This window comes from Symsagittifera roscoffensis, chromosome 3 (genome assembly GCF_963678635.1).
Source record: "Symsagittifera roscoffensis chromosome 3, txSymRosc1.1, whole genome shotgun sequence".
NCBI lineage: Eukaryota > Metazoa > Xenacoelomorpha > Acoela > Convolutidae > Symsagittifera > Symsagittifera roscoffensis.
The window spans coordinates 20,926,621-20,946,287 of record NC_087064.1 but is presented as its reverse complement, the minus strand read 5'-3'; the positions used below and the strand labels follow the sequence as shown (position 1 = coordinate 20,946,287).

Genomic DNA, 19,667 nt, shown 5'->3' with positions numbered 1-19,667 from the left:
AATTTGCAAGAAAATTGTTGATGTTTACATGCTATTATTTCAACCCTTGGAGTCGGAAAATTTGTAATATTTGCGAAGCAATTAGGTATTTTTAACATACAATTTTATTAAAAGACGGGTTGAATTGAACATAAGAAACCCTTGCCTGAAAAATTAATTTGCAAATGTTGAGACAAAAACCAGTTGCCCAACTAATTGATAAAATTTTATCCAAACTTCAATCATATTCAAGGATGTCCTTCTTTAGTTTGTATAACAAGTAATCCAGTAAACTGATTCAAATGCATTATAGTCCAATCAAATATCTATAGTCAAATATTTTACATAGTAATGTGATGATGGAGTACTAATTTTTGTGCAATGCGTCTTCCTAGCTTCAGAAGTGGATGAACGGAAACGGAACTGATTGTGTTCCAGTAGCGTGATCAAATGCCTCACGTTTCTATGCTTGATCAATTTTGGAATACTTATTATGGAAATAAGCGAATAATTCTGAATAAATTGCTTAATACCCTGATTACACAAGCCATTCGGAGAGTTTCGCTTTAAACACAAAAAAGAGCGTGTCTAAAAGTTGTCAAATAAAACCTGAAAGCACACCTGGTCAGCAGAAAAACCATTTTAGAATCGTATCCAATGATTTTTCTTTTGAATTTTTGTAACAATTTCTTATTTAAAATAAATCACTTACTCTCATACCGTTGGCCTCGAACACTAATTGTTTCTTTCAAAATAAGCATGAAGAATTGCGCAAATTGAGCTCAACGCAAGGTTGAGGCGAACCATTGGACTGGCTGGAGGGCGATACGATATTGAAACTGACATCATTGTGGCTTTTCCAAACATTGTTCAAACATAAAAAAGAAAACAAAACAAGACTGCTCGTATCAGGGCGAAGCCCTGAATGTTGCGACTGCTTTTGAAGTCTTATGGAGCAGCAGTAATAACATAAAAACATTATTTGAAATAACTCAAAATGAAAAAATTTTTTTCTAAAATTCAAAATTTTTTATGAAAATCATCCACCCACACGCCATATAAAGGTACAAAAAGTTAGTTTTCGTTCCTTGTAACACACCAATTATGGCAAATAAGCTTCGTTCAACTAATTTGGAACGATTTATAAGACGGATTAAATCTCCGCTTACGCGTTATTAGCGCGAAATATATCGCGCGTTAATTGTCCCAAATTGGTCAAAATGGCCAAAATGGCAATCTTTAAACCCTCATAACTTTACGAAAAATAATCACAGGTGAAATATCTTTTCAAATTTAAGCTCAGGACAACAATACTTTTTGAATGATACAAAAAAAATTCCGTCAAAAATGGCTAGTTAAAAAGTCGAAATTTGTCTGAAGAAAAAAAACCCACCCCGAGCACAAATATTCCGTTACTTTCGTATCGAAAGTCGGAACAACAACAGCTAATGCTTTTCATGAGACTCAGGGCGGAAAAATTTAGATCGATAATGAAATTACTGTTTTGGTTGGAAATATTTTGCACAGTTAATATGAAAAAACATTGGCGTAGCTCTAAGAAAATTTTAAATCCAATGTGAACGTACGCCATTGTTAGCAATATTTGAAAAGTTTATTGAACATTACAGCGAGTAAAACGGATTCAAAAGCCTTGAAAGATGGTTTGTAAGATCAATAGATTGGCCATAGGCGCGTTATTGGCGGTCAATGTCAACTTGGCGAACCTTTGGTTGATCAACTTGGAGGTAAATTTAACATTGGTTATACCCCGAGAAAATGACACGCAATAAGTCAAGAATATTAAATAACCTAAGTGCAAAAAGATAACTTTTAGGTCCAAATAATTTGAGTGTGTTGATTGCTTCAATTATTTTCAGAAAATATGTAATGGGATTTCGGATGACGACTATTCAGACAAAATAAAAAAAAATCATTCTGTGAAATGTGCAAAAGTAGAAGTGAATTGAAGGTTCAATATGTGGGATGACCGTTACATAGATGATTGATTGAGAACCCTGAAACACCGCCTGGACGTGGTATTTCAAATGGCCAATTAAAGCTATAGTGACAATTAACAGTTAAAAGTTCTGAGACGAAACAGATTTTTCTTTTGTTTGGCATTGCTAAAAGTGTAGATTGCAACAAAAGTTAGTTGTGAGTGGTAGGAGAAATCAACAACAACAGGTCCAATCAAGATATTCGGAGATTGTGCAACAGTGCAATACAAGAAGAATTCTGTAGGTTGATCGATGCGCAGTGTTTTGAGGAGCAACATCATATTTAAATTTTTCCACAAGGCAATGGTGATTAGAGATGAAACTATGAATTTTCTTTTTCATATCAAGTTTTTCGCATCAAATTTTATGGATGAACCAATACAAAAAACATCCAACACAAGCCGTTAAACGGTTTTAGTTACTGCTATGTATACCGATCGGTTTTTTACAATGGCTAATTGAAATCAATTTTTATTGATGTATTTGCATTTGTGCAAGAAGGCGACAATATGAACAGCTTTGAGATAAATCTTCCAATGATTATCTCGTAAAAAATTGACCACTTGGAAATGAAGAATAATAAAAAAAATTTAGTGCAAAAGACAACAAACATTTGGGGCCTAAATGTTTGAGACTAGATTGTTGTGATTTTTCGACTTGGTTTCAAAAAATTTGGGGGGATCTTAAATCAGAATCATGGATGCAAAAAAAAAAACGTTTCTTTTTTTTGCTGTTTTTTTCAATATGTTTTATCTATTACTTTTTCCCATCAACTACGTGGCTATTTTGTATTTCAAAACGACAAAAAAAACAAAAGGCAGTTTTTTTTCCTTTCTGGTACTGATAGTTGAAATTGAAAAGGAAATGTTTGCCGGGGAAAGTAATCAAAAACAGCGTTCTGAAGCTTTTTAAATTCTGTCTTTGCTGCAAAAGTTTTTTTACTAATAAAGGGTGATTGATCTGTGCTCAAGCAGAATCCTTAATCCTTATATAATCAGAAAACTTATAAAACTCTCGTAGCAATAAGAATTTGCTCTTCGGCAGAACAAAAACAGATGCCCAAAAAACTTTCTTTTCTTTCCAATTATTGCACTCAAAAATTTCGTGGTCAAAACAAGGAGTTTTGACAGTTTATCAAGCCGTTGATAAACCGTTTGTAAAGATGAGTTAATGAGCTATAAGACCATTTTATGAAACCGCCGTTTTTTGAATTGCGTATTTGAGGGCTGGACTTCATAGCTAAAACAATATTCTGTTATCGTTTATCTGACAGAATTGACAAGTTTTTTGCAAACTCTGCGTCCAAATTTAGTTTGAAATCTATTCCAAGTCAATTATATCTATCTCTTGAATTATGGGTGTGATCCAAGTGACATTATGTAAACTGAGTACCGTCAAGAGGGGTGAAGTGATTGTTTGTCGCCCACACAACCTGTCGACCCAGATGCAAGGGTGCGATCCGGGTCCTGGTGCAATAGGGCAAATTTGGACAAAGTGTAGTACATCCTGTTTTTTATTGTCAAACTGCAATCGAGTGACTGTGCAAAGAAAAAGTATCTCGACCACTCTTCGAAGTCAAACAGACTTCTCATAATAAGCAAACGCAGGTAAACACTTGCTGCTTTCACTTGACTTTTGAGCCTTTTTGTTTAACTGGTCACAGTTTAATCTGTCAAACGGAAAGAGATAAACTTATACTGCCTTTTATTAACTTCATCAACAATTATAACTAGATTAAATTTTAGAAATTCTCTCGAAAGATGATAGTCAAAGATTTTTGACGTGATTTTGCCCTTAACGTCCGAATCTGAACAAAATTTTAAATTCAAAAAGTAGGGACATGTTTTCTCTGATCAACCAACAGTTCTATGAATATTACGAAGACAAAACTGAAAGCACAGCTGGCAACGAATTGAAATATAGCAGCGGAATAACTGATCATGGGTAAGTTTCAAATGATATAGCATTCGATAATAGAACTTCAACCTACATGCATTTTCAGTTTCTTATTATTGAAATTTGATGAAAAAATGTTCCAAAAGGATGTTTTAGTGTTTTTGATACGTATTGAAGAAAAATTGCATTTGAAAGGCATTGGCATTGGATATTATGATAATTTGGCCATAACACGAGTTTCAATCATTATGATTATATTGGTTAACGTTCTCTCCCGGAAAACCTGTCGAAAGAACCCACAAATTTAACTACATATTCAGTTGTTTTTTTGTTCAGTTCACATTTCCCGACCTACGAAGACCCGGAAAATTTTTCGGAAAATCTTCATTCTTCAAATAGCCATTTGATATATCTCAAAAAACAAAGAGGAACACTTCCAAAAGAAGCTGTAGACATCCTGCGCTCTTGGCTGGAGTTACACAGATATCACGCTTATCCGACGGAACAAGAAAAGATTTCACTCTCGGAAGCTACCAACTTAACGCCTCTTCAAGTTTGCAACTGGTTCATAAATGCAAGAAGACGAATCTTACCCGCCTTGATCAAAAAAGAGGGCCGCAACCCTTCGCATTACACAATCAGCCGAAAACCCAGAAGACCGAATAAATTTTCAACGAACCGGAAAGTGAATACGAATTTCCAGGAAAACCCACAACCAATCAAATTCTGGAGACCTTGGTTGCAAGAAGAAAAAATGCAAAATATTCAGAGTAGAAAAATGCACTGCTTCAAAATGTCTCATATCGAGCAAATTTTAAGATTCCGGAACAGTCAAACCATCAAAAGAAGATGGCACAGTTTGAGATTTTCATCGAACTTGTCTGAAACTGCTCCTAAGAGAGAACCAAATTCATTTAAATCACATCATTCATTTCAAATTCAAAAGTTTTAAATTTTATAAAAGAGTCTTATGCGGTCCGATCTGTATCTTTTATTTTGCTTTTAATATAAAGAATTTATTTTTGGTTACTTGCACGTTAACTTTTCTGAATAGAAGTGCTTAATTTCATTGTAAAAATAGTTTTCTTGTCCCTTTGCAGTATCGGTTCGACGAGATGAAAATATACACCAAAAAATGGTATCGTCAATTTCAATTTTTAACCAGTTTAAAATAATCAAAAACAATAGCATCATTATGAAAAAAAACTTCTTGTCTCTAATGTGACGGAAAAGCCGTGAATTCAATTATATCTTTCTATGAAAAACTATCTTGTTTTGATAAACTAAAACAAACATCACAATTTATTTGAATCCCTGTTAGTATTAGTGAGACTAATTCGATGATTATTAGTTCGTATTCTTCTGTTCGGCTTCATTCGTTCACACCTCACACTTTCATTCACACTTTCTATCAGCTCATGGATGCGATGAAGGAAGAGGGGAGGGGCGCCGCTGATCGGGTCACAGTATACTTCGCCTGCTTTGGGGGAGCCGGTTTTGCTGGCTTTGCTTTTGTTGTCTAAGGACTGTTTTGGTCTCCACTTGCCTGAAATTGAATTCTATTATTTGCCATTGACACAATAGTGTCTTATGAAGAATCATAATACTTCACGCGAATTAAAATCAACCAAATATGTTTTCAGAACTCTTTCAAATCACTATAAATGTATGCTAGTGAAAATAAACAAAATGTTTCAAAAAAATTCCAACCCTTTTAAATGTATTAAGATGATTTTATTGTATGAGCGAAGATTCATGCAAAAATTGTGTAAGATTTTCCCTTTCTCGGACCTGCAGCTTGAAGTCAAAAATTGTTTGGGCTCTCTTCCACTCCCCCGCCCCCACAATTCAAATTTTCCATTTAAATAGTTCTTTTACTCTGCAAAACAAATCCATTTTTTTATATACCCCAGTTCCCCTAGAATAGTGACCCCTATGAACTGGAACTGGGGGAGAGATCTGAAGTGACCCCACCGGAATGCTTATTCCATGAAATTTTATCCCAAAATTATAACGAAATATGCAATTTTTAGGAGCTCTAAATAAATTTAAAAAACTGTAGCCTGCATTAAACTACCTAAAATGTATGCCATTTTGGGCTCAATTACGATGTGATGTTGAACAGAATCGATCTGGAGTTGCGGGAGCCACCTGATGCTTTCGAAACCCCCCTTGCAATGAAAACTACCTATTTGATCAAAAGATGTACAACAATCCAATATTTTTTGATCCCCGCGAAGTGCGTACTGCAGAGTACGTGTTACTTTGACGTAATGTGTGAAAAGCAAATTTGTTCACGAGGGTTGGTTTGTTCACCAACCAGAACTTCATTGCAATAAAGCAACATTGAAACCTTTTTTTGCTTTGCAACTCAAACATGGGGTGCAGTGTTCAGACGTGTTTTGAGCATTGCAATCTCTTCCATAACTTTAACAATATTCTCTGCAACAAAACTTTGCATTTCCTAGGAAATAAAGAAAACAGATAAAACAATCCTTACAACTTGAGCAAAAGATCTGAATTTGCATCTTTTGAATTTTCCCCATAATCTATCAAACTTATAATTATTAGTGGTGAAGATTCTGATATTCTACACGAACAATACTTTTCATACTCCAAATTTTTAAAGACGTTTCGGAAGAACATCAATATTACAAAAAACAACAGTTATTTTCCAGTTTCCCATTTCCTGAAATGCCCGTCTCAGATTCCCCCCCCCCATACTCCTTTCAAAATTATACACATTAGCGAAGCTGAGATTTGCTCCACTTGCGATACAAAATGAATAACTTCGATTAAAATCAAATGAAAAGAAAAGTAGAAAATTTGGGGAAAAAAACCTTCAAAAATTATTTTTTGTCAGTACAAATCATGAAAATTGCAACGAATGTCCAAAACAATTGAAACAAAGTTACTGGCACTATTAGAAATTTAACAAAAATTTTCAGAATGCTAGAAAAAATTCCGAGGTTTAGGAGCTTTTTTCGGAACAAAGCTGACAAAAAAGGAAACGGACAATGATCCAGGGGCGGATTTAGGGGGAGGGGGCGGGGGAAGCGGACGCCCCCTTCCCTCAGGGATTCGACCCCCTGCCGACCCAAAGGGTCCCCCCTTTGATACTTTTTAAGAAATCCATTTTTGGCCGAGCGACGCCAATATATATTAATTTTGAGGGGGAGCGCGCGCCAAAAAACGCAATTTTTTTTGTCAAAATTTCTCAAAAAGTGCCCAAAAACGGCTTTTTTTGACTGTTTTTTCAAAAATTTGGCTGCGGCGTATAAAATTTAGCCCAAAATAGGGAAAAAACAGTGTTTGGGATAGCTCAAAAAACCAATTAGGTCGACATAAAAAAAGGTCAAAATTTTCAAAAGTTTTTTGAAAATCCCCCCCCCCCTCGAGAAAATCCTGGATCCGCCCCTGCAATGATCTATGCTAGCCGAAAATTTTAAGTTTGCAAAAAAACAGGTCTCGACTAGATTCGAACTACTAAGCTTTGTTGTCTCAAGCAGGAGCGTTATATAAGCTTGGAAGAATTGAAAAAAAAATTGGGTTACGGGAACTAAGCAGACAAAATTAACAGACGGACTATTTTCTGAAAAGCACAAAAACTCTGGTTTGCGAAAAAAGTCCCGTCCGGATTCGAGCTACAAGCTTTTACAGTCTCAGGCAGTTGGGTTACCAGATGTTTAGTGTGTTTAGTGTGTTTGATTGAATGTTTAGTGCAAGATGTTTCGTGTGTTTGATTGAATTTCAAATTACAATTACCAAATGATAACAAAGCCTAAAGAATACCTGAGCAAAACCCTTCATTCTCAAAATTGTTTAACAAAAGTAAGCCGACAAAATTCAAGTCCACCTTCCCCTGACGCACATAAAACTTTTTTTGGTCATCAAACGACGCAATAAGAGGCTATTAAGTCGATATAAAATATGTCGACACCTAAATATTATTCCAAAAAAGGACAAAAAAACTGAAAAAAAAGTAATTTTAAAAATCGACTTGGTAAAAGTACAGCAAATTTTTATAAAGCCGGATATTTCAAATGCTAACATTCTCAAAATATCTCTGTGCAACAGAAAAGCCGAGTAGGGAGTAGGTGATTGAGTCCAGGATTAGAGTCCTGCGATCAAAACTATTTACGGGGAAAAGTTTAGTGCCAGATTGCAATACCCTTGCTTAACTCAAGGGTAAATATAATGTGGTCACAAATTTATTCACAACACAATTAAATTAGTTTAAAATAGTTCAATCAGTGCAGTTATCCACACGGACATATTTAACATGAATTATTTGAGCAAAAGTCATTTAAATTGCATTCATTAAACTGAGTTTCGGCAAAAATCAAGGATGTAACTGGAAAAGATTCAAAACAATGATTGCTATGCATCTAAGCAATTTTCTTCAGATGCTCCTGCTTGGAAGTAAACATATTTCAGCAATCTCGCGTATGATACTTTGCTAAGTATCTGCTTGAGACTAGAAGAAATTACTAAAATCACTGTTGCAAAAACAGCAAAAAAAACGAAAAATTCGAAAACTGGGACTTATTTTTTGTAAATGAATGCAAACTTTGCAAGAAAAGCTAGATGTATATATCACCACACAAAATCTTTGCATTGATCTAGCAAAATGTTGCTTTATAGATCACAGGTATGAAAAGAGACAAGGTAAAGTTATTGGTTAACAGAAGTACGATACCCTTCAACGATTTCCCCCATTTGGCCTCTCGTAAAAAATTAACCACCCAATCAAAGTTCTAACTCAACGATTAATCATAAACAAATATTTATTTAGTAACGAACCACCCTTTTGCGATGAAGGATGGAAATTAGTTAAAGAGATACACTTTTTGTGAAGTTTTCTTGCCTCTGGTTTGTTCGTGAATGAATGGGAGTGAGGTTGGGTTAGGATGAGTGTGATGAGGTGAGGGCAAGTCGATGCCACCAATGCAATTGTTCTGTCTCGCATACTTCTCAGCCGCTGTCTCCTCTGTTGGGCCCACTACACATGTATCAACTACCCCTGATACACCATTACCACCACAATCGGCCGAAGATCTGCATAAAACAACCGGATGGTTATTTAGAAAATGAGAAAAAAGAGTATTTGGCTTGTAATAATCCGGGTCGAAGTGCTCACTTTCTGATTTGACTTTCAAAGTCTAACTTATGTCAGTGCTCAACCGAAACAGAATAGATGAGACAGGGGTTTGGGTGGAGCAACAAGTCGAAACAGATGATTGCAATAACGACAGAAAGCAGCAGTGTTAATTTTGATTTTTTGGATATTTTTGTTGAGTTCTTTTTAATCTGAGTTTTTTTCAAAAACGTTACTGAAAGTTGGCATGTTTTAACTAATCCAGTCAAATCAAGCTCGGTAAGAGTTTGCGTCTGGAGGACAATCAATCTGCTTTTTTCATCATTCTCAGCTTAGTTTTGGACACAAAAACTTGAGCTCTCATTGAAAAATGAAGATAGAAATCAGCATTGATTTTTTGGGCGGAATAAGAGCGAGTTTAAGCTGGATAAGAGTGATTTGAAGGAAAATACGAATAAGATGTGTTCGATGTATTTTTTTACTGGAAAAACATCGAATTTATGTCTGACAATAGTTTTTGAAAACCTTTCCTATACCATCTGAAAAATATTACAGCTAATTAAAAATATTATTCATAATTAAAGTATATTCATAATTAAAAATATTTTCCCCACAGATCCCTTTTGTTAATATATGATGGGGTTCAAAAATTGTCGATTTCTGATTAATGATGCGCGCGAAAACTTTTAATCAATTTTACCCTCACACCATTTTCAGATCAAAGTGACATGAATGTTTCTCATTGAGTGCAGGTTATTTCGACCAATTAAGTTGCCACAGTTCAATATGGAGTTATTTTTCAGCCGGGTTAAGAATCACAAATTGGTAAATTCAAGTTCATTTTTCAAAAACAATAGTGGCAGATAAAATACCTTTTTCAATTATGAGCTCAGGGTATTAATATTCCGTCAAACCTAATGCAGCAAAAACCACTTTAGCAACATAAAAATCAAGTTTTTTGAAGGAAAAACCAAACGGTGCACAATTATTCCTTCTTTCATCAATTTTGGAACAAAAACATCGCTTAGTCATACGAAAACAAAATCATACGAGACATTGCGTGTGGGACAGGGTCGAAATCATAATTTTTGGAAAATGGCGCAAATTTTCAAGAACTATGTCAACTTTTTTTCCGGATTGACCAAATGAGTCCAACGCACTATAAAAAGCTTCGGAGACAATTTTAGAAACATAGCCAACTTACAATTAGAAAAGAGTCAATGAACACAAGTAGCTCATTGGAAAAGAGTCAAGGGATTGGGAAAGTAGTTTCAAACATGGCCAGAAATGGATAACTTTAGCACAGAGACGAAAGTAAGCACAAGCGAGAAGACGACACAAAGCAGCACTAAAAATTGAAACAAGCCAGAAAACCGAAAAAAACTCAATTTAATTTAAGTTTACAAATTCAATCTGCGTAATAGAGATTAGGAGTTGCACGTTCTTACATCTGCGCCAGGTACCATTGAAACATTCATTATACTAGCCACCAATGATGCAGCTATAGGTGCTATTAAATTACCAATGCTATGCAGCAAAAGTGCCACTAAACATAAATAAAACTATTGCTGCAAAGTGCGGCGTTGAAGCTCTGACAAGTAGCTTCGAAATATCACGTCCTTCCCTCTGATGCTTGAATAACTGCAAATACTAGCCACAAACAAAACAGATGAAACTTCAAACGCAAAACGCAACAGGTTGGGTTTATAATTAGTGAATACTTTTAATGAACACTTTTTTGTGACTTAGTTTCAAAAAAATGCATCATATTATCATATGGAGCTTTGCATCAATTTCGATACATCACAAACATAAAAACATAGGAAATTGAAAAAAAAAGAAAGCTGTTGAAAAACGAATGTCTACCTAAAATTATATATTTTGTTATGTCTCTATAAAAGATCTTTCGAGGCAAAAAAAGTCGGACATTTGAAAATTAACTTACTAACGTAACAAACCTTCAGAAGAGGAAACAAAGCCGACAATCCTTGAGCAGACAAGTTAAGCCAAAAAAAGTTTTATAAAAAAACCTCTCTTGAAACTTCGAAAAACAACACATGCACATGCACATACAATCAAATGGCACAAGCAAAATCCGTGAAGTCCCGACAATTCATTTTTACCGGAAAAAATTTACATCACAAACAAAAAAACATAGGAAATTGAAAAAAAGAAAGCTGTTGAAAAACGAATGTCTACCTAAAATTTTATATTTTGTTATGTCTCGATAAAAGATCATTCGAGGCAAAAAAAGTCGGACATTTGAAAATTAACTTACTAACGTAACAAACCTTCAGAACAGGAAACAAAGCCGACAATCCTTGAGCAGACAAGTTAAGCCAAAAAAAGTTTTATAAAAAAATCTCTCTTGAAACTTCGAAAAACAACACATGCACATGCACATACAATCAAATGGCACAAGCAAAATCCGTGAAAGCAGCTAAGCCGACAAAACTTGAGCGAAAGAATTCCCGACAATTCAATTTTACCGGAAAAAATTTCAGTTGCATACATACTGAAAAAAGGTACTGCCCGGGACTTGAACCATTGACTCGAACAACTGATGAGTTTATAACTTACTCGATAAGTCGTAGATTTTTTTAACAGCCAATCCTTGTTGGTGATTGCAAGTTTACATTTCTGTAACTGTGTTGAAATCAACTGAGCTAAACTTTTTTAGAGAAAAAATATGTGGATGAAAAAAAAAGAAACGCTTTCACCTACCCGAAACTATTGGCCCGCTTCATTATTCTTCCGTCGCGTTTCACAAGACTAGACTGCTGTTTTTGCTTCCGGTCGAAGAGAATTGACAACCTGTGACTAGAGGGTGACAAAATATCTCCATCTTTAGCCGCCATGAACTTTTGAGACCGCACTTTGTTGAACTTTGCCGAATCAGTTATCGCCTCATCACTTGTCGTATCATCGATGGCATCATAATCTACACCATTTGGGTTCTGCTGGCTGGCTTTTGTGTCATAATTTCCATTTTCACTCCTAGGAGTTGGTTTCGGAGCTGGTATGTAGTTTGGTTTGCATAAGTTGAATGGCACTATGTTTTTGCTTCTGGAACTTGTGAGAGATTTGAACTCGGGGCCATCGTACACTTTAAAAACAAATTAAAATACTCAGAGGCGGTTGTACGGCAACTTTGGAAGGTTTTGACCGATAACTTGCAGTGACAGCGCGCAGCAAAAACACAACTTTTGGGCAATTTCGGCACGTTTTTTTTATAAAAAAAAATTTCACTTAAGTGTAAACATTGTCGGTTAAATTTGATGCTTTAGGAGAGCTCGGAAATCCACAACTGACACTACTTGCCGACTATCAAAGGAAATAATTTTGTGCAATTTTGTGAATTCAATCAAAATTCTGAAGAATATGAAGTTTTTCATTTGCAGAAATGATTATTGATTAAATATGAATCCTCCCTTAAAATCTGGATACTATTTTCAAAGAATGGGTTGAAATTTTGATTCTACCTTCAAAGAATTGGTTGAAAAACAACAAAAACCTGCAGTTCTGATTTGGACTGTGCTGTCTTGACTTTGGTCCTCTCCTCCTCCCCTCTGTCTGTTTATCAGCTGCGGCTGAGATCTCTCCAACATGTCAACCTCTACTCCTCTGAGGAAACCTCGATTGGATGAAGATGAAGGGAGAGACTTGCTAGTGTTGCTCGTGTTACTGTTATAGACTTCAACAGGAAGCTCTTGTTTTAACTGTAACTGCAATTGGTCCCCTTGAAAACTAAAACAAATACGTTTTGGTCAACATGGAAAGAAAATCAGGAGTTTTCGCAACAACCCCCCGCTCAACAATCAATGCCCGCTTTAACATCAAATATTACCTAGTGAAAAAAAAAACAATTTAACAGTAAAGCATGCTGAAACTTGAGTCTGTCGCCGAAAGAGAATGATGGTTAAACAGGCTTAAATGTGATATAAGCGAAGTTTTGGCAAAAAAGGTCGCTTAAGTGCATAAAAAGCTTTCCAAGGCCATAAAATTGTAATGCACTTTTTTAATTTGGGGTATATTTTATATCAGTTATCTTTATAAGAGTCAAGAGACACTATTTTATTGTCATTAATGCCTGTATAGTATCCTTGATGCTGTAGATTTTGCTCTAAAAAGTTATGTTATCTTTGCTTCGAGAAATTATGTAACTGCATCTAAAGAATTTCAACTTCAATTTCAAGACTTCTATGTCTTCTATAAATTAACCTGCTGGAGGTGTGTGAGGAAGAACTCTCTCTGATAGGCTGGACACTTTTGGTGTCCTTGTGGCAGTTGATCAGGTACCCGGTCACGCTCTCCATACTCACGCTAGAAAAAAAATCCGTTACATCAGGGGTGGATCAAGATCTTCACAAGAGGAACACTTTCAAATTATTTCGTCGCCTTTTTTGTTTTTACATCTTCGAGCGTTGAGTTTTAAACTCTTCTAAAATTTTGCTGGATATTTTGGTTGAAAATTGCGCTTTCCTATCATGAAATTAGTCTTTTGATTGGCCACGGATCAAATCCCTGAGAAAGTGGGCCCGTTTAAATCCAAAATTTATGATATCCATTTCGGCCGACTCTAAGTTTAACCTAAAGTCATTTTTTGGCGTCATTAATTTTGTGTCCGGTTTGAGGTATTTTGTAACACGTGGAAAAAAGCGGATTTTTTGGACAAAATCAACTCTGCTAAGTATAAATTTGAACGAAACGAACGGAAAATTTTGCCCAATCTGGTACAAGTATCCTCAGAAAAATTGTATCCGAGAAGTTTTTTCTTTTTTAGCGCGTTACAACGGATTAAAACCTCAACACGGACTCTCGACTTATACTCAAACTTTCTCGAATGGAGACGATAATCATTTTGCTACTATAAACTCTGTAGATACTTTTGGTCTCGAAATGACATCAGCGCGACCATTGAAAGTCAGTCTGGGCATATACCACGCGCCTCAGTCTGGGTTGAGAGTGCTTTGCTCTGCAAATTTGAGAACAAATTGCTAATTTTTTGGTTCGTTGTCACATCAAGCCTATTCCCATTATCCGAAAATCATAAAGAAATAGCATCGCGCGTGTAATTTAACTCATTATTTTTTGGACCGAATCAACTTGCTAAAAAATTCTGCAGGTCACTTACATGTTTTGCATTGAAGACTCGTCCGTTGTATCAAAAGAAAACTTTGCCTCTGGTTTGTAAGTTGAAAACAAATCTGCAATCTGCAAGTTGGAAAATTCGCTGGATTTGGTTGTCTCTTTTTCAGTTTTTTTCTCTCTGTTCTTTTTCTTCTTACATTTTGAGTTTTTAATCTCTTTTGGGATGGTAATTTGATCAACTTCTTCATTTCGAGGAAAGCTTTTAATTTGTTTTCCTTTCGAAAACAGATAAAAATCTCGTATGCCAACTGGTTTTGAGGCAAAAAACGTTTCGGCCGACTGCAACGCTTTCGCCGAAGTCATTGATGACAGTTCATTGGAGACGAAGTTTGCGAACTCCTTTTTAGTCTTACGCAGCTCTTCGAAGTTCGATGTCTTGCGTGAAACAGTAACATCTCCGCAATTTTGACCTGCCGGAGTTTTCTCAGGTTCACTTGAAGAACATCCAGAGTTTGAGTTGCTGGCTTTTCGCTTCTGATGCAGTTTTTGTTCTATCGAATCAATAATCGGGAGTTTTCTGACACCTGCTGCGTTCGCTTTTTGGTTCCGCAAATTTTCTTCCAATTCGATTTCAATAATAGAGTAAGAGTTCTGTCCGTGTGCCAGTTGAAGAGAGGTTGCTTGATTGGTTTGGTTGCTGTTTGGCGACCCGTTAAAGAAGGTTTGTTCACTGTTTATGAAAGAGAATTCACGGCCTAAAGATGTCTTTTGCTGCTGAAAACTTCTAAGTTCACGCACCGCTTCGTCACGAGCTGAAACATTTTCCAATGACATGATAAATAATAACTATGAATCCAGAAAAACATTTAAAAAAACTTAATTAACATAATTGCATGTAAAAAGTAAACCAAAAATTATTTGCAGAATAAAATAGTTTTGACCATAGTTTTGATTGAGAGTTCATTCAGTTTTTTTCCAAACTCTTTCCGAATACCTGTTTTACTAATTATATTTGTGTGCAAAAGCAATTAAATTTTCGAAAATTTTATTTCAAATTCAATATAATTTCAAATCAAAACGAAGCGAGTAAAAAGATGTCAGGTGGAGAATTTAAATGAACTTTTGACTCACTTGAAAGCATCTTATCAAATACGTTTTTTATTATTTGGCTGATTAACGTTTGGTGACTTTCGAGTATTTCAAGATGACAACTGGGTGATCTTAACTAGAGTAAGATGATAATTTTAAACGTTTTTGTTTCGGCCACCATATCATTTAAATTTTGTTACACACATCATTTAAATTTTGTGTTCAAATTTAATCAGAGGGGACTGTACTTTTACTTTTTTGACCAAATTTGAAAGGTTCAAATACGAAATGAAACTGGATATCTTACAAACGAATAGCGAAAAATTAAATTATTCGCAAATAAATTGAATAATATAATGTTGATTAAAAGTTGTTACAAAAAACACTAGATTTCAATAAAACATAGACACACTTGAACCAATCAAAAATTTTGTTGATAATAAATTTTCGAAAATTTTATTTCAAATTCAATATAATTTCAAATCAAAACGAAGCGAGTAAAAAGATGTCAGGTGGAGAATTTAAATGAACTTTTGACTCACTTGAAAGCATCTTATCAAATACGTTTTTTATTATTTGGCTGATTAACGTTTGGTGACTTTCGAGTATTTCAAGATGACAACTGGGTGATCTTAACTAGAGTAAGATGATAATTTTAAACGTTTTTGTTTCGGCCACCATATCATTTAAATTTTGTTACACACATCATTTAAATTTTGTGTTCAAATTTAATCAGAGGGGACTGTACTTTTACTTTTTTGACCAAATTTGAAAGGTTCAAATACGAAATGAAACTGGATATCTTACAAACGAATAGCGAAAAATTAAATTATTCGCAAATAAATTGAATAATATAATGTTGATTAAAAGTTGTTACAAAAAACACTAGATTTCAATAAAACATAGACACACTTGAACCAATCAAAAATTTTGTTGATAATAAAAGTTTGGAACTTTGATTGTGTAACGGTAAGCGAACATGAAACGGCACACTACCAAAAAATTCTTTTAATTTTTAATCAGAAATCATTGAATATTTATTACGGCGCAGAAAAAAAATAAACTTAAAATTACATTTTATTTTTATGCTTGGATGATGAAAAAAAATATAAGCGGCTGTGTTAATAGTGAACGAAGGACAGGAAGTTGAATCACTCTTACGACTTGCAGTTGAACCAACAAATCGAACCAAAAACTTCGATTATTCTTTCTAAAAAAATAAAGTTTGCAAAAATATCCGAATTCTTGACACTTAAAAAGTGCACATTTAGAAATTATACAGGAGGCGAAACATCGAGCACCAAATACACAGCAGGACAAACATACCGACAAAAATAGAAATGAAAGCCGTAGGAAAATAAACACCAAAACAATTGATCTCCCAAAATCTTTCATGAATTTGATTTGATTCTGTGTTGAATAAAAACTCCTGTCATAAAAATATTACTCAGTAAGAAAATTGAAGGTTAAATAAGCATCTAAATGAAGCTTATGTAGCGGTAACAAAGCTGACAATTCTTGAGTGGATAGGATACACCTTGTGCACGAAAAAAAATGTTTTTATTGGACAAACTTAATCACTCAAAAAACTTTCAAGTCCCCCTCAAACACTTCGATAAAAATTGTTAGCTCTTTTAATCTCCCAAAAAAAAACATTTATTAAAACCGAAACCTTGTAAATCGAATAAAGGGGAGAAAAAAAAACAAAAAGTGATATATTCAAATGGGATTGGTAAATTTGTAACCAACGTAAAAAAAAATATTTGAATAAAACGGGCATTTAAAATGTAGGCAGGCTAAAAAATTGTTTGCTCTCCATCTTTCTTTTGATTGACAAAAATAAAGATAACCAATTTTTCAATCATCCTGTGAACAAAGTTATTTAGGAGAAAAAAGTCAAGTACCCGATTGCAATACCCTTCCTTATCGCAAAAGTAATAAAAGGAACAAACAAGATTGGGTTTATGGAAAGTCAGCTAATAACTAAAGGAACAGTTTGGCTGTTATTGCAACATTATTTGCTATTCTAGAGATATAGCAAAAGCGAGTATAGCCGGTTACTGTGCAAGTAGCACAAAAAATTCCAAATACAGTCTCAAAAAGTACAACAATTTTTTTCTCAAATTAGTCTAGTTTTTTCTGCGTGGTGTGTATAAAAAAATCTAAACAAAAAGCAAGAACTTTGACAATCATAGTAAAATAGGCAAATTGAAAACCATTTTTTGCAGAAAAATGACTAAAAAAACAAAAAAAAAATTGATCTTAATTTTTTTTGCTAAATTAAAAAATATATATATTGAATATTTTAATTCCTAAATTGGCGTTAAAAAACTCCAACAACTATTTTTACTCAAGTGAAATCAAAAATAGGCGCACATAAATTTTGTAAACGACTTAAATTGAGCTTAAACAAAAAATTTAAGCCGTTTGTAAACGGCTCAAATTGAGCTTAAACTTAAATTGCTCGAAGTTGGACGAGAAAACAAAAATTTCAAGCCAGCTTTTCTCGCCACTCAGGATTTTTTACAGTCATTCAAATCACGACTGAAAGAACTTTATTTTTTAATTTCATTTGTCCCATTCCGATGATTATTTATAATACCTGACTTTGCAAAAAAAAAGAAAAAAAAACTACATCACACTCGAATACAAATTTCTTCCCCGTTTTCGTTATTGGAACAAAAACGAACCCATGAGGCATCAACCAAATTAAATATTATTGCAAACTCTCTAAAATACTTCATAAAATGATTGAAACAAAAATCATAATAAACAAGGATAGCCGGTTGCTGTGCTTGCATCACAAAAAATTCCGACCCCAAAAACAAAACAAAAAACTATAAAAACAAAAAAAAAACAGATGTTTTTCTTCTGATAACTAAGAGCAAGAACAATCGAGAACTGAACCAAAAAAATTCAAACCGGTTTTTCTCGACACTGAAAAAAAACTGTAAGATCTTTTGAAAATAGTCGGAGACACTAAAAAAAGTTCCGAGACTGAACGCAGTTTCAACTGATATATTACTCTCGTGAGGATTAAAGATCAAGTTCAATTCTTGAATTTTCTTTGCTTTACCTTGAGATTGAAATGAAGCAGAGACACAATCATTTAGATAATTGCTCGTCAAAAAAGGCGAGTAAGTCAGCCGTTCAGTGCGTTCTGCGCTGTATTAATTTTAAAATCGCTGCGCTCCGAAGATTTATTGATGAAGTATCAAGTCAAAAGTGTGCCTCAAACTGATTGAACTTGACACGAGATCTGACTTTTTTTAAATTGGACATCTAATTCAATGATCAGGAGTTCAAAATTTCAGAGAGTACATTTAAGAGATCAGCTGAAAGACAATCTCAAGGTTGTCAATGCGCACAAAAATTGACAACCGTTTTTCGCTTCATAAAGTTTGTGCAGCACAGCATGCTCGACCTATCTCAAGTTAGAGGCAATTGAAGCAGAAAAGCGTAGATGGTCTTTTTTTATCTCAAACTATTTCCATTAGACCCACTTCATTAAACTTTGAGTTGCACTGAATTGAATTAAGCAGCACTTCAGTGTGTTAAAGCTTTATGAATTATTAAGGCCCATAAGTTCATGCAACCAAATTTTTTTCCAGACATCGATGCATCAGTGTTGGAGGTCGCTGAATCGGTTTGAAGTCACCAAATTTAGGCAAAGCTGCTTGTAAAAAAATGAACTGCGAGTAAAAAAAAGTGTGAACCGATATTATGAACAAGCGAGCGTTCCTTGTGTAAGCAAAAGATCCAAACCAAACAAAGTTTTGCGGTAATTTTCAAACAATGATAATGAAAATAATGACAAAAAATGTAGCTACTTCAAAGTTGGAAAAAGGTGCTTAAAACGTCTTAGTTTCCGACTTAGTTTGCTCATTGTTGGTCTACTTTTTTCCGTGAGGCTCAGATTTTCAAAATCTTGTTTTCGCATAATGTAACTTCTCGAATAGTGACTATTCTGATATATTAAATCATAAATTGAAAGACAAACCCAAGAGACATCAAGCATATAAATTTAATAAAAATACGACTTTTACTATCAATTTATTTACTATGTTTTTAAAGAAGTATATGAAAATAATCAAGGATAGTCGGTTGTTTTTTCAAATAGCACAGAACGTTCCGGCCACAAAAAAACTGTAAAAAATTTATGCTCTCAATTTGTGACGATACTGATTGTGGCGTGTGTGATGAGAGGATTTGAACGAAGCATAGAACTTGGGCATGATCGATGGTAGTAAATTGAGCAAAGTTGCACAAACAACAAAAACCGTTTCCTCGAAAATTTCGATAACAGTTTCAGTTTTTTCTATTTGACTGCATGTTTCTCAAACATTGAATGAAAAAAAATGAACCAATTTTACAAAAACAAGAGTAAAACAAATGTTTACGGCATAACTTGAATTATATGCCTGCTATTATAAGGATTTTATTAGACAGCTTGCTTATACTCGCTGGTTTTATTCGCTCGAAAGTAGACAAACAACCAAAACACATTAAAACGGTTG

The 19,667-nt window shown here is 34.4% G+C and overlaps 2 protein-coding genes across 6 annotated transcripts in view; both read right to left on the bottom strand.

The window, feature by feature from the left end:
- LOC134841944 (lisH domain-containing protein ARMC9-like) overlaps positions 1-19,667 on the bottom strand; it is a 461,419-nt gene that overhangs the window by 89,123 nt on the left and 352,629 nt on the right. The window lies entirely within an intron of this gene.
- The window catches only part of LOC134842992 (uncharacterized), a 41,404-nt gene continuing 26,775 nt past the window's right edge, over positions 5,039-19,667 (bottom strand). The window contains exons 2-7 of one of the 2 annotated variants that reach the window (XM_063859569.1): positions 14,105-14,873; positions 13,192-13,293; positions 12,485-12,717; positions 11,695-12,076; positions 8,740-8,930; positions 5,039-5,418 (exon numbers count right to left, since the gene is read on the bottom strand). In XM_063859569.1, the coding sequence (XP_063715639.1) occupies positions 5,168-5,418; positions 8,740-8,930; positions 11,695-12,076; positions 12,485-12,717; positions 13,192-13,293; positions 14,105-14,873 (1,928 nt within the window). In that variant the 3' untranslated portion in view covers positions 5,039-5,167. Of the gene's footprint in view, positions 5,419-8,739; positions 8,931-9,842; positions 9,885-11,694; positions 12,077-12,484; positions 12,718-13,191; positions 13,294-14,104; positions 14,874-19,667 lie in introns of those variants that run through there. The other variant, XM_063859570.1, reaches the window with a different exon arrangement.